This window comes from Gavia stellata, chromosome 1, assembly GCF_030936135.1.
Source record: "Gavia stellata isolate bGavSte3 chromosome 1, bGavSte3.hap2, whole genome shotgun sequence".
Taxonomy (NCBI): domain Eukaryota; kingdom Metazoa; phylum Chordata; class Aves; order Gaviiformes; family Gaviidae; genus Gavia; species Gavia stellata.
Genome location: NC_082594.1, coordinates 33,478,930 through 33,492,759, shown reverse-complemented (window position 1 = coordinate 33,492,759; position 13,830 = coordinate 33,478,930). Strand labels below are relative to the sequence as shown.

The window sequence follows — 13,830 nt, the reverse complement described above, 5'->3', positions numbered from 1 at the left end:
CAAACAATATGGCTTGCATCATAAATTTATTCCAGTATTTTGAGACGGTTAAGAAGAGTTATGCCAAATAGTAATCAGTCTGTTTTGCTAAACTGTTAACTGGCCTGGACAAAAGTATAACAACAGAGAGAGAGATGGCATATTCCAGAAAAAACCCTCACCCCACATACAGCACAAGCTTTGCACTTAGTAATTCCCTTTATGTGCCCCTGCTCACCTCTGGGTCTTGCTTATTTGGGACATTCAGCCCCTCATACAATGCTAAAAAGCACTATTTATTTTTAAGCGCCAAGCAGATTTTAATCATTATCTTCATCCTTGGCCTCAATTAAGGTCTAATATAGAGGAGGCACTTGAATGACCTAAGAGGTACACTTAACCCTGAATAGTGTGTCAAAGGCACTTAGAGTTTCTGCCACGTTTCCTCTGGCCATCGAATCTCTTTCTCCTTTTTCTGTTGTAACCTGGCTGTGTTTGTTCCTAGCACTTTAATGTCCCCTGGTGTGAAGTCTCCTTGAGTAACACTCACATGATAGAAAGTGTGATTAACTCTGCAGGCGCTTTTCAGGTCAATGAAAAAAACCTACTTGATACACTAATATATAATACTTCTTTATAGATGTTCCCAGTGGCTCTACATATTGGGATTTCCACAGTACCTATTCTCTTTCACTCTTGCTGCTCTCCTGTGTCTCGATAGTAAAAATACATAGTTTTATCTGGGTACAAGCTTGACTCTAATCCTTTAGACTATGTTTCACACCTCTTTAATTATTCTGATTGGTCATTCAGATAATTTAAATGGTAAATCTTTTCCTCTTGACTTCCACTTCAAAGCTTACATCTTGAATGTGCTAAACTTTAGTCACAAGTTACAGATGCTCAAGCATTGTTTCCAAAAAAAAGGTTACTAGCTTCAGGTCATAGTGCAAGCGGCTTATTTTAAAACTTTTGTGGATAGACCTTGCAATCAATTAACAGGAGCTCAGTATTAATTACAGAAAAGGAAGCTGTGTTTTGTTGGGCATGTCTTGGACGATTCGAGTTATGTGCTCATTGGCACATTGGTTCAGTGGCTAAGCAATGAAGTGTAGAAAAAGGAAGATTTAATAGGTAACGGGATAGCATGGGTAAAATGAAATGAGACTGCCAGATGGCTGTCAGTGGCTCCAAGCCTCCAGTAATGGAGGGGCCACAGAAGACAAAGTATACACATGAGAGTTGGCAGAGTCTTCTGGCCAGCTGACTTCTTAAAGTCTTCAGCACTGCTTAATGTACAGTCTTTCTTTGGGGAACTGCTGAATATAATCAAATATACCTTGATTTCCTACTTTATTTGATTTTTCTTCATTAACATTTCAAAAATAGTACACAACCAGAACAATGAGGGATATGTTTACAATTTAGTCAGCATATGATGATCTGCAGTCGACAATAATTCACAAAGCATGCCTCATCTATTTTATGGTAGAAAGACGCTGAAGCTTAAAGGACTTTTCCATATCCAAGACAGACTGGCGATGGAATTCTTGTCTCAGCCCACCCTTGATTTTTCTCAGAAAAATCCTTAGGTCTTCTCCTCTGTATAGGAATCAGTGACCTCTTGAGATTCTGGAGTGAGTAGGAGAAGGAAAAGCCATCGTGCTAGTCCTCCCCCTGATATGCCCATCACATGGAAAAATGCTTGAGACTAATTGGAATCTGAATATAGTGATTGCCTTTAGTTAAAATTTTCATTCTGAAGGAAGAGAGAGTCTGAATATTATGTCTCCAAAGACTTGGAGGTCTTGAGCTAATAAAATTCTGGGAGGGATATTTAACCTCATGTCTTGGGATTTAGGAGTCTCTATATCAAAATTTCCCAAATTTTTTTATTATCAAAAAGTAAGTCTGGGGTTGCAATTTCAGGATTGCAACCACTTACTGTCACAGCTACTGCTTCCAGAAGTGAAGTATTGCTGAGTTACAACTTGATTTGGAAAAATAACCTCTAGTTTGGGGAACCCTGTTCTATATATTAATGATCAAGAGGAGAGCCCATCAGAGGGAGAAGCACTTCAGCGCCGATTTGCCTTGTACATCTCTCCCTGTGAAGTATCTGATACTCAACACTGTCAGAAGCACAATCCTGAGCGAGGTGACCTGATTGGAACTGACAGCTCCTATGTTCCACTGAAATCAGGTCAAAAGACAAGTGTGTGGGGAAAGCAAAGACAAATGGAAAACCAGAAAGGTTGATGTAAATGTCTAGTATTTCACAGCCTCCAGTGTCTAGAAAATACACGCCTGAGACCACAAAAATGGTGTATGATTTTTCTATACCAATTGGTAAGCAAGATGTTAGGCTTCAAAGCTTCCTAGTCTCTGATTTCACTAGGATTTTGTACAAGTGGTGGAACAGCAAAAATAAGACTGGATGTCACCGAAAATTTTAATATCTTGAGGCTGAGGCATGTTGTCTGGACTCACATGGAAAAGTGTGCCTTAATAATCATCCTGTAAATTAGTTTTCAGGCATACCCTTGAGTTCTAGGCATATCTATAACTTTCACCTTGGATGTCTGCCCTTGTAGTTTTTTCTGTCAGAGTACTAGTATGTGGCGCAGGGCATGAGCTTAGCTAAGTCTAAAAGAATTACCACTTACGTACCACTTTTCATGTTCATTTGTACCAGGGAACTTTTTGACATATATCATTTTTGACTAACAAAAGTTTAGGACATCTAAGTCATCCTGGAAAAAAGCTTCTCAAAATTCCTTCATGTTTTTCAGGGCAATGGTTCATTACTGAAAGGAGAACTAAACTGAACTGGAGAAGTAAATAATTTTCCTGGCAGGATGTCTCCCTTTAGAAAACAGATGATCTGATGCCATTTTCTGAAACAAACGGCAGCATAAGAACACTAAATTCAGCAATGTCAAAATTGCCTTTAAAAAGTACCAATGCAAAATCAAAATAAAACAGTCTCAGTTGGTCTGAGTTCACCGAGTTTTTCTGCTAGTCCTAAAATGTGACAAAACAGCAAACTTGAATGTACTTGAAAGATGTGCTTGAATCAGAGTTGCCGAGTGCACAAAAAGGTTTCGGATCTCAGAAAGGTACAGTACAAACGATCCTTCCCCTTTCACCTGACCATTTATCTCAAAGTCTCAAAGCGTAGAAAACAGCAATTTTAAGGCCTGGGTAATTCAAAAGCAATTTAGCAGATTTTCTCCAAACTTTCCAGAATTTTTTTTACTCTAGGCTGAGACCAACCGTGAGAAATTTCAGCCCAAAAGGCAATTTTTTGGAAAAAATTATAACCTGCTGAAAGGGGAGGTTTAGAATGAAAGTGCTTTTCAGCCATAACTATTCCACATCAATCTTTAACACTTTAACCAATGCATTATTAAACTACAGTTTATTGTATGAATTATGTATATATAATGTATAAATGCATATATTAGTGTACATGTAATGCAGTAGCCAAATATTATGGAAAAAGGTAAGCTTTCTGAATAACAATAAGTGTAAGCAAAACGTATGTAGAAACAGAAGAGATGCTATACGACTACTAACAAGAATCCATCTTTACAAATAAAAGACTCTGACATTTGCCCAGATCAAAAATCCAATTTTACAGCACTGGGAGATAAAGAATTAAATAGAGTGCAGATATCATCTAAACTGGTATTAAAAGGTTAGCAGTGCTTAAAATTGATTAGTTACCAAGACCAGACGGCCTACATCCCAGGCTGTGAGAAGAGTATCGGACAGATGTTGAGGAAGCTTTAGTTGTCATTTTAACAAACTCTCAGGCTAGGCAAGAGCTTCACAGATTGCGAAGTGGGGAGCATACTCTGTTAGAAGGCAGGCATCCCAGCATGTTACACAGCAGCAAAGTTAACAACAGTTGGGGAAAAAAAAGCATCAAAAACCTTTAAAAAGACTTAGTAGATCATACGGGCTCCATACCTATGAGAAGAAAAACACCCTGCAGTTTAGGAATTAGGAACTGGTTAGTTTGGGGAAGGAAATTTCGTGAATGGGTAAGTCCTTTGAAAACAGAAAGATCAGAGAACTGAGAGATATGTCAGGCTATAGATCAGTACCATACACCAAATTTCAGACTATGACAGGTTATGTAAAGATATCCAGGAAAGATCACACTCTTTCCAAGATTAATCTAAACTACTTACTGCTTTCCTAGCTGTCTTCAAGGCAGGAAAAAAGAAAAAATAAATCTTAAAGACAGACAAAAAGTTAGCACTGGGACATGAGTGTGTCATTTTCATCTCTGAGAAATGTCACAGATGACAGTAGCAAAAGCAGTATGTGACTGCTGACAACGATGAGTTCATTACTAGGATTAATAGCAAAAAAGTGAAAAAAGTCAGAAAGGGCTAAGGACTAGTTAGATATTTGGTCAAACATGGCGATGCAAACTCTCACTGAATGCAGATACAGTAAATATATTATAGCAAAGAAGTCTATAAGTCTTTTCATGGTAAATAGTGGTTTTGCCATTATGGATTTGCCATGAAGAAAATGTGTCAGAACCTTATGAATCATAAGGAAATATAATGAACTGTCAAAGCAGCTATTTACCTTGAAAATACAAGAGAGTCTCAAACAAAGGAAAGGAAAAGGAAAGCAAAGAAGTTATTCTGCACCCGTAGAGAAATCAGGCAGCACTTCAGTAATTAATATTTATTACTTATGGCACCTTTCATACATTGAAAATGCTGAACAAATACCAACTGACCTGTACAACACTCCTACAATATGTGATACATGTAACTATGGAAATTACAGTAGGGAGCTGGCAATGAAATGAAGTCCTGGACATCCTCCCTTGTGGGGAAAAGCATTGCCCATGTGATGAGGCTGCCATGTAGGGATTGCATAGCACACCTGAGGACACAATTTACACTGCAACTGAAGAGACAGAGGAAGAGACGAAGGCAAAAAGGTGGAGAAACCTCCATGGGCTATGCAACCAAGATGCTTATATATGAAAGCAGCAGAAGCTGATTTTGCTGTGGCTATTTTCAGGTTTGGAGGTAATCACATTCAAGTTGAGCGCAGCACCTCCAGGCAAAGCCCTACAGAAAACAGTAAAAGCTGTTTCTCCACCAGCACATAGAATCATAAAATGCCCTGAGTTGGAAGGTACCCATGATGATAGTTAAGTCCAACTCCTGACTCCACACAGGACAACCTAAAAGTTAAATCATATTTCGAAGAGCATTGTCCAAATGCTTCTTGAACACCAACAGGCTTTGGGCCATGACCCCTTCCCTGAGGAACTTGGTCCAGTGCTTGACGACCCCTACAGTGAAGAACTTTTTCCTAATAACCAATCTGAACATCCTCTGACACAGCTTTAAGCCATTCCCTTGCATCCTATCACTGGACACCAGAGAGAAGAGATCAGCACGCCCCTCTCCACTCACCCTCGTGAGGAAGTTGTAGGCAGCAATGAGGTCTCCCCTCAGCCTCCTCTTCTCTAAGCTGAACAAACCTAGTATCCTCAGCTGCTCCTCTTAAGTCTTGCCCTCTAGTTCTTTCACCATCTTTGTCGCCTCCCCTTGGACACATTCTAATATTTTTATATCCTTCTTACTGCACACAGCACTCAAGGTGAGGCTGCACCAAAACTGAGTAAAGTGGGACAATCACTTCTTTTGACCGGTTAGCTACACTGTGCTCAGTGCACCCCAGGTTGGCCCTTCAGGCTGCCAGGGCACATTGTTGACTCATACTGAGCTTTCCATCAACCAAAAACTCCAGATCCTTTTCTGCAGGGCTGCACTCCAGCCTCTTGTCTCCCAGTCCACATGTACATCCAGGATTACACCATCCCAGGTGCAGAATCTGGCATTTGTCCTGGTTAAACACCATACGGTTGGTGATTGCCCAGAGCTCTAATCTATGCAGCTCTCTATATTAGTCCTCTCTACCCTCAAGGGAATCAATGGCTCCTCCTAATTTAGTATATCTCAGCAAAGTTAGCATGGACTCAACTGCTGCGTCCAGGTCATTGATAAAAACATTGAAGGGAACTGGCTCCTGAGGAGCGGATGCCTTTGCTTGTTTCTTTTAATCGGGAGCGTGGGGTTAAAGCCAGAGACCAAGAATCAGTTCACAGCCTCCACCAGCTAAACTCTCTGCTTAAGACTGATTCACTATAAATCAGCTTTCTTGCAGCTTATTTTACCTGCCTGTAAAAGAGGTAATTCAGAGCCAGACCATCAGCTGTGAACTGGCATAGCTCCACTAGGTTCCCAGTGTCAGAAGGGGACATATTTGGCCAAAATTAAGCATCATGCACCCCTGGTGAGGCAGGCAGGGTGATTTACATCATGACCTGGCTCACTGCATCCATGTCTACATGGACAGGCACAGATGTGACAGAATACTGCTCTGATCCAGATGTTGCACAGCTCTTCTTAAGCTGAAGTGGCAATGCAGCTTCCAGAGGGGATCTGTCATATGCCTGGCATGTGGCTTCTGTCTATAGGGCACCCACCCATATAAAAATAAATTTTCTCTACCTCACAGGAGCAATGAAGTTTTATTAACCCCAACTAATTGGGCCTCTACTGTTGACAATGAAGTCTGATATGTCCAGGATTGTCTGTGAAACATTGCTGGTTTCAAAATATTCTTTTTATTGTTGTTAGAATAAGCAATCCCCCGCAACGCTCTCGCAAACTATGTTTGAGAAGTGAAATGACAAAATCAAACAAGAACAACCTCTTGAAATTCAATTTATGGAGTCAGGCAGAAAGTAAATAAGCGCACACACCTGATAGGAAAGGCTCGCTTCACTAATATCAACTGAATGTATGAATTGAACGGGCTTCATGATTTTCTGCCCAATTAACATAACTTAAAAATCTTTCCCCAGTCAAGAGTTCCCAGCCCAAGGTATTCTTTGGTAGAACCTCAAGACATCCTGCTTGAACAGGGAAACAGAAACAAACATTTCTCTTACGTGACCTGCCTCCTGGTCTTGACCCAGCATAAGGATCGATGGTTTAGTTGTTTAATTTCCCCAAAGAGTTTTGGCTTTTCCACAAGGTTAAAATATAATATGGATTATACACCTACTACAAGAAAAGACTAATACATGGTATGCAATATTAATCATAGGTGATGTTTTCAGAATTTAAAAATACAATATCCTCAGAAATCATTCCATATATTTTTAAAAGGACCCAAAGAATTCATGGACAGTACAAGAGATCTCTTTAAAAAAGAAAAATCTTACCTGTCACAAGCTGTTGTCCAGCTAGTCCTACTGGAACCATCCCCAGGTTATTCATAGCTGTAGCCCAAGCTGTCGGATCAGTGACTGACATGTTAAGTTGTGTGGTATCTATAGCTATACTTCCCAAACCATCAGCTGCTGCAAGAAAAGAAACACAATTTAAGTAGAAAAGTCAACGCTCCAGGATTTTTAACCAAAACCTTCAGTGAAAATGAGATAGCACAACCACTGCTTGTTTTGGGTTTGCTTTGTTTCTTAATTATGATTCACCTTTTAGACCATTGATAATTGTGCTTGGTATTGTATAGCAAAACATAAAGACATTGGAAACATTCAACAGACAAAAAATGAAACAAGAGTGATTCAGGCTGGTTATGTGGAAAACTTTTTCACCATGAGGACAGTCAAGCAGTGGAAGAGGCTGTGCAGTGGCCACCCTTGGCAGCTTTCAAGACAACTTGATAAATCCCTGAGCAACTGGTCTGACCCTATGGCTGGCCTTGCTTTGAGCAGGAGGTTGGACTGGAGACCTTCTGAGGCCCCTTTCAATGTGAATGAATTGCCCTGCAATCGTCTGATATAATTTAATTATACATAATCTGTGGCAACTTGTCAGAAAGCTGTGAGAACCAAACACACCCCAAGGAAAGACCTGTTTTCCATAAGGTGCAATTTTTTAAAAAAAAAGGATTTAAGAATACATTAGCCCCTAACTAAAAAGATGTCAAACCAAATCAATTCACTATTGGAAATACCAAGTTTTGTTCTAAAAACAAAAGAGATCATGAATATGGTCAAAATAGACTGAGCCCAGGCATGGATTTTCCTGGGTTGGGGAAGGAAGAGTGAGTCAGATAGCTAAGGGATGGTACCTTTCTGATACTGAACCCCCAAACACAACGTGTAATCACACTTTTTGCTTCCCCCCTCCCCAGTCACAGCTGAAATCAGCTCTTTCTAGCTATTTTCTTATGACCTTTGCAGACCTGAGATATTTACCGGCAGCCATTGCTTTTCCCCAGTTTCTTTTCTTCCTGTTAGACTTCTTCAGCTAGGAATAATTAACTACTGTATTAGCAGCATCTTGAGATGGGATATCACTGAACGCAGGGCCCACACACAGCTCATTAGGCTCTGAAAGAGAAAAGACGAAATCAGCTATCAACTGCCGCAGTCAGAACATAGTTGCAAAACAACAGACCGCTTTAGGAATCCACTCGAAGCTCCTGCCCTCTCCCTCAGGATCACCAGCCCCAGCTTCCTTGCACGCATTTAACAGCCGCTGTAGAGGCGTTTCAGCCAGCGCTCATCCTTGCCTGCTGAACAAACAGTGCCACGTATGAACCTGTCAGACCGCTGAAAAGCCCTTCACAAATTAGGTCTTATCAGTAGCTACACAGCCTCCGCAGCATGAAGGCATCAGCTAAAAGAACATATTAAGGGATGAATACGAATTTTTTTTAAACTGTTAACAATTAAGTGATGTTGCAAGTTTCAAGGAAATAGTCTCCTGTTCTGAGATGAAAAGGGGAAAAAAATACTCCGCAATGACTTACAGAATGGAGCCTGCAAAGACGTGGAAAAGTAAGAAAACCTAACAAAGCTGAGGATGATGCCTGCTCCCTAACTAACACTGTACCTTTGGCTCACAAACGTAGTTAGCTCGAAGCAAAGGTGGAGTATCTGCTTCTAGCTAAACCACATTGCTTTCATCAGGTATCTGTCAGACCATGAATTTTACATAAGGGTAACTTCTTGCTGTTGTTATTGTTGTTTGTGAAGCTCACCACGTCAGCACATCGCTGACTGAAAAGGAGGCTGAATGAGCAAACGGGTAAGAGGTGTGACCGGAGGCTGTGGGCTCCCAGCACTCACAGCAGAGGGAGAAAACGCTAGGGTGAAGATGATCACAGATATATGCCATGTTAGTCTTTCTCCATGAGTTACACATGATTATGGGCAAAGGGGGGCTGCGTTATTTTTTTGGCTAGCCAGCAGCCTAAGGGGTCTGACCTATAGCCTTTGGTACTAGTGGCCAACAACTGACCAAGTGCTTTCAAGTGTTCGGGGAGGTCATTAATGCTGTGCAGGTGCGTGTTGGTGAACTGTTCAGCACTAAGATATTTGTGCTGTCTTTAAAAAAGTGCTTGAAACACCTTAATTGAGAGGTTTCCAACATGCAAACCCTAAGAATTCATCTTTAGAAAAGACACAATTAATGTGATTACACTATTGTTTAGCTTAGTACCTCCCACACTTTTCTTTTTTCATGTGATGTGCATAAAGTACAAGATAGAAAATTTTATATTACAGTTCCCTGACACTGTACAGATCACTTCAAAGGAACATGACCATATCAATAGCCATAAAAGTGAAGAAAGAGTCAGGATCAGACAGTGCTGTACAGTTTTTAGTATGTTGTGATTTTCAAATAACCAGTATACTAGGCTAAAAAGCATTTTGTTCAAATATACAGAGGGTCTATTTAAAAGTCAATATTTATCAACTCTTAATACTTGAATTTGCAATCCCAATTCTTATTTGATCTCCACTATTCATTATACATAACATAAAATAATTTTGTGATAAAATTAGCTTTTAAATAACGTCTATAAACACCAAACAAACATTGAACGGAAGACCTCTGCGGGGAATGTGACTAGCATAAGGCAAGCCACCCAAGATTTATGGAAAGTTTTTAAAAACTGGGTGTCTCCTGTTCTGCTCCTTAAACTTGTACTTAGCTCTTTCCAATCAGGCTATAAATTTCTGACGACAAACATCTATTTCAAGGTTTGAGCTGGCTGAATTATTCCTTGTCAATAAGTTATTACTCACATAGTACAGCCCCCCTGGCTCTTTATGAGTCACTCCCAATCAGTCCTGATTTACAAATATATGCTGAATAGCCCAGATGAGAGTGGTTCAGTTCTTCCCATGACCAAAAGCCTTGTTGCCTTGATGTAGGAAGGTGCATCTGAAAACCCATAGTGATGAAATGCCTCTTCATACCTAGTTGCTTGTCCCCATAATGCATCACCCTGACTAATGGGGAGGAAGGAGGTCCTGCCCCACGATTTTGGAAGATGACCTGCAAAGGTGTGGATTATTAGGATAAGGGGCAGAAAATGGTTGTCAGACTCTCTCTGTCACCCCCTCTTCCCCTGTTTTACTGCCTCATGAAGTGTGCGCTGGGTGACATAACGAGGTCCACTGCCGAACGCTACGCTCTCTTCCCCCCAAAGCCACATGGCAGCTATAGCAGCTCTGCCAGAAATGGGAACTGGTCCATAAAGAATCCAACACTGGGATAGACAAATGCGCCTCAGCCTACTGGAAATTAATAGGTGATTTTTTTGGTGTCTGCCTTCTACCTGGTTGTCCACATATTTCAAATTTTGGTATACTTTCATGAATTAGCCACAAGTATTTGTTAAAGTCCTTGCAGAGGAGGAAGAACCTAACACTATGAATATGAAATAAAGCAGAATCAATGGGTTAATTGGTGAAACTCCTGTTGTACTATGCCACCCGCTCTGCCCAGAAGTGTGTGCCATGCCAGTCTTTGCTCGAAACATACTCTCATGGCCCAGGCTGGCTCTGGGCAGCTCTGCTTTCTCTCTGGCCATCAACTCCACTGTTTTATCAGCAGGATGTGGATGCAGTGCAAGCTGAACAAGGGGAAAAAACCACAAAAGAGCATGTGAGGAGCCTAAAGTGGAACTAGTCCTATCTAACCAAGAACTGCTGCAGGCTATTTTGTCAGCGGAAGAGAGCTGAATAACAAGCATAAATGCACCTATGAACACTGAATAATTTGCAGCAAGCTGTAGGCAGAACTAATGCTACATCCTGAAGGACACAGCCTGTAGACAGCTCTCTCAAAAAGAAAAATACTAATTGCGAACATCCCTTGTACCGACAGCTCACCAGTTACATTAACACAGAGCAACATAATATGGCTAAAATAATCTCACGGGCATTTCACTCCTGATTTAGACTCAAACACTAGCTTTTGCTTAAAAACTTTTGAAAATTTGGATGGGGGAAGGTTTCATTAATACTTAAAGTAAAATCAGCTTTGGGCAAATTTCCGCGTTTGTTTGTGTAGCTCGGACACTGCACAATTATACCCTTCATGACACTGGAAACAAAACAAGCCAGGGAAACAAATAAACCCTCTCACTAGGTCATACAAAAAGCAAAGTGCTGTGTATGATGAGAAATAAATATACTAGTAAAGATCCTTACTTTCTTAAAAGGAATCACTGTGATACTGGTTAAACAGGCAAGAAAGTGTAAGCTTATGCAGGCATCCTGTGTACCCTGAGCAGACATTAATCAACACCGTTTCACTGACATCACACCTTTAGAAAGCATTCCTGATTAGTACTCATCAGTACTCCTCTGAGTATTAATGACCTGAAGATATATGTAAAAGAAATCTGTGTTTATAAACACTTGCGCATGGGAGTAGCTTTACTCCGGGGGAGTAACTTCAGAAGCAAATAAAGCCATAATCCTGATTTACAGGAGAAAATGTATAAAGTCTTCTGGGCGCTGCTGTTCCTTGAGGTTTGGGAGGAGCAGGGATGTTAATACAAACTTCCTCATTTGAGAGCTTCTGATTAACAAAGTTCTAATGCCAAACACTTTGCAAAGTGATTCCATGGGACACCTTTTGCAGTGTCTCTTTTTGCAGACACAATGCAAGTACCAGTCCTTGGATGGTGCATTGTGGGAGACATTTAGACTTTCCTCAGACAGGTTGTCAGGAAGATAAAGCACCTTCAAGTCCATACCAATGAGCACTTCTCAGTCATAGCAGTCATAGCAGATTGTACTTAGTACGCATATTTTATACCAGGCAATTAAATGCAGTTACCCAAATGAATACAGAAGTCGGTTATATATTGTGCATCAATTATCACAGGCAATGAATGCCACGAGACAAAGAAATTAACACAACATAAAACTAATTCAATAACACAGCAGATTGCTAAGTTAAAATTCTACCCTTTAGATAGCCATAACACCACAGACAATGAATTACGACACGGAGCGAAGCTGATTAAATGCACCACAATAACAAGGCTCCATGGAGTGCCTGGGTCAGTGGCCAGCCCCGGGAAGCAAGGAGGGGGTTATCTGCCCAGCTCTGACACCAACCTGCTGGGTGACCTTCAGACATTTCACCCCTGTGTCTAATTTTAGCAACCACTAAATCCTTCAAGGAAAAGACTGACGCCATCAACCTTTTGAAACCTGGGATGGCAAGTTGCAAAGACATTAAATGTTACTGGTGCCAGTTCTCAAGACAACACAGATGGGCAGGAGCGATGTGGTATCTTGTGAACTATTACATCTAGGTGAGTTTTGCAGTTCTTACAAGAACAGCACGTGCGAAGTGTTTGTTACTGTTCACTGTGATTCATAGGACAGCGGTCATTAGGTTGGTCACACTCCACCTGACCTGCCAAAGTACAGGTCATTTACGGGGCTAGCTCCAGCTGTCTTCTAAAATACATCAGGTGTTTTGCACTAGTTCTTCCCAGTGCTTTTAATTCTCTGGCTGCAGACAGGACTCCCCGTAAAGAAGGAAGAAAAAGAAAGAAAAGATAGATAAGGATTTGCTGTCAGTCACTATCCATTTCCTCCTGACCATCTTAGGATGAAGAGGAAAGCTGGGAGTAGCAACAATGAACATGGTACTTTTGTGCTGCCGCCATCCTACCTGGAGAACATGAAAAAAAATAACATCTCCAATGTGACTCTGAAGATGGCTTTTATTAATAATATTGCATGTGCAGTGTTTCAAGAAGAGGCTTTGTCTCATATTTTTTGCATGGTTTTGGTATGTTAACACCTAGAAAACCTCACCTGAATTCTGAAATTCAAAAAGAATTGAAGGAAAACACACGTTTCTTGCAACAATTTCCAAAAACCAGAAGTTTACTAATTCAATTAAAAAAATACATAAGGTACCAGAGAATTTTTGAAAAAGTGTCTTATTTTCTGGGATGGGACCCTAACTTAGGCAACTAACATATGCTGCATCCCCCCGCAGCTCTACTGAAGAGAAGCCAGTTGCTTTCCAGGGTCTCCAGAGAGTCACCCTGTTTACCTGGTTTTATCTGTCACGTCTCCCTCTTACAGGAGGCCTTTGAAAGTGAAGATTGATTCTGCAGGAACTGGCACTTTCCTTAAGAAAACAGCTTCATTAGGCACAAGCCAGTGAAGAAAAGCAGAGACTGACCCTTAGAGCCTAAGTGGGAGCTCTGGTTATGTGTTCACTTACATAATTCTTCTGATTTTTTTGTCTTATGAATGAATTATAACACCTTTGTTCATTCTAGATTATGCCATTAAAAAACTACATCATCATCTTATAAACTCATAAAACATATGCTACAGCATAAAGAGATTTCATTTTTCACTATGTACACTGAATATGTAGGTTTTTACATAGTTACAAAGGATCCTTTCCACCAGTTTTCACTGAAAAACAGTTAACGAGTAAATCATGGCCGTACTGATAGGACTAAGACAACTTAGAGAAAAATCACAATATATTT

General features: G+C 40.5%; 1 protein-coding gene across 2 annotated transcripts in view; it reads right to left on the bottom strand.

Moving 5' to 3' along the window:
• ENOX1 (ecto-NOX disulfide-thiol exchanger 1) overlaps positions 1–13,830 on the bottom strand; it is a 374,261-nt gene that overhangs the window by 134,765 nt on the left and 225,666 nt on the right. For both annotated transcript variants that reach the window (XM_059833157.1, XM_059833238.1), the window contains exons 4-5: positions 8,255–8,389; positions 7,256–7,393 (exon numbers count right to left, since the gene is read on the bottom strand). In XM_059833157.1, the coding sequence (XP_059689140.1) occupies positions 7,256–7,393; positions 8,255–8,264 (148 nt within the window). In that variant the 5' untranslated portion in view covers positions 8,265–8,389. The remainder of the gene's footprint in view (positions 1–7,255; positions 7,394–8,254; positions 8,390–13,830) is intronic.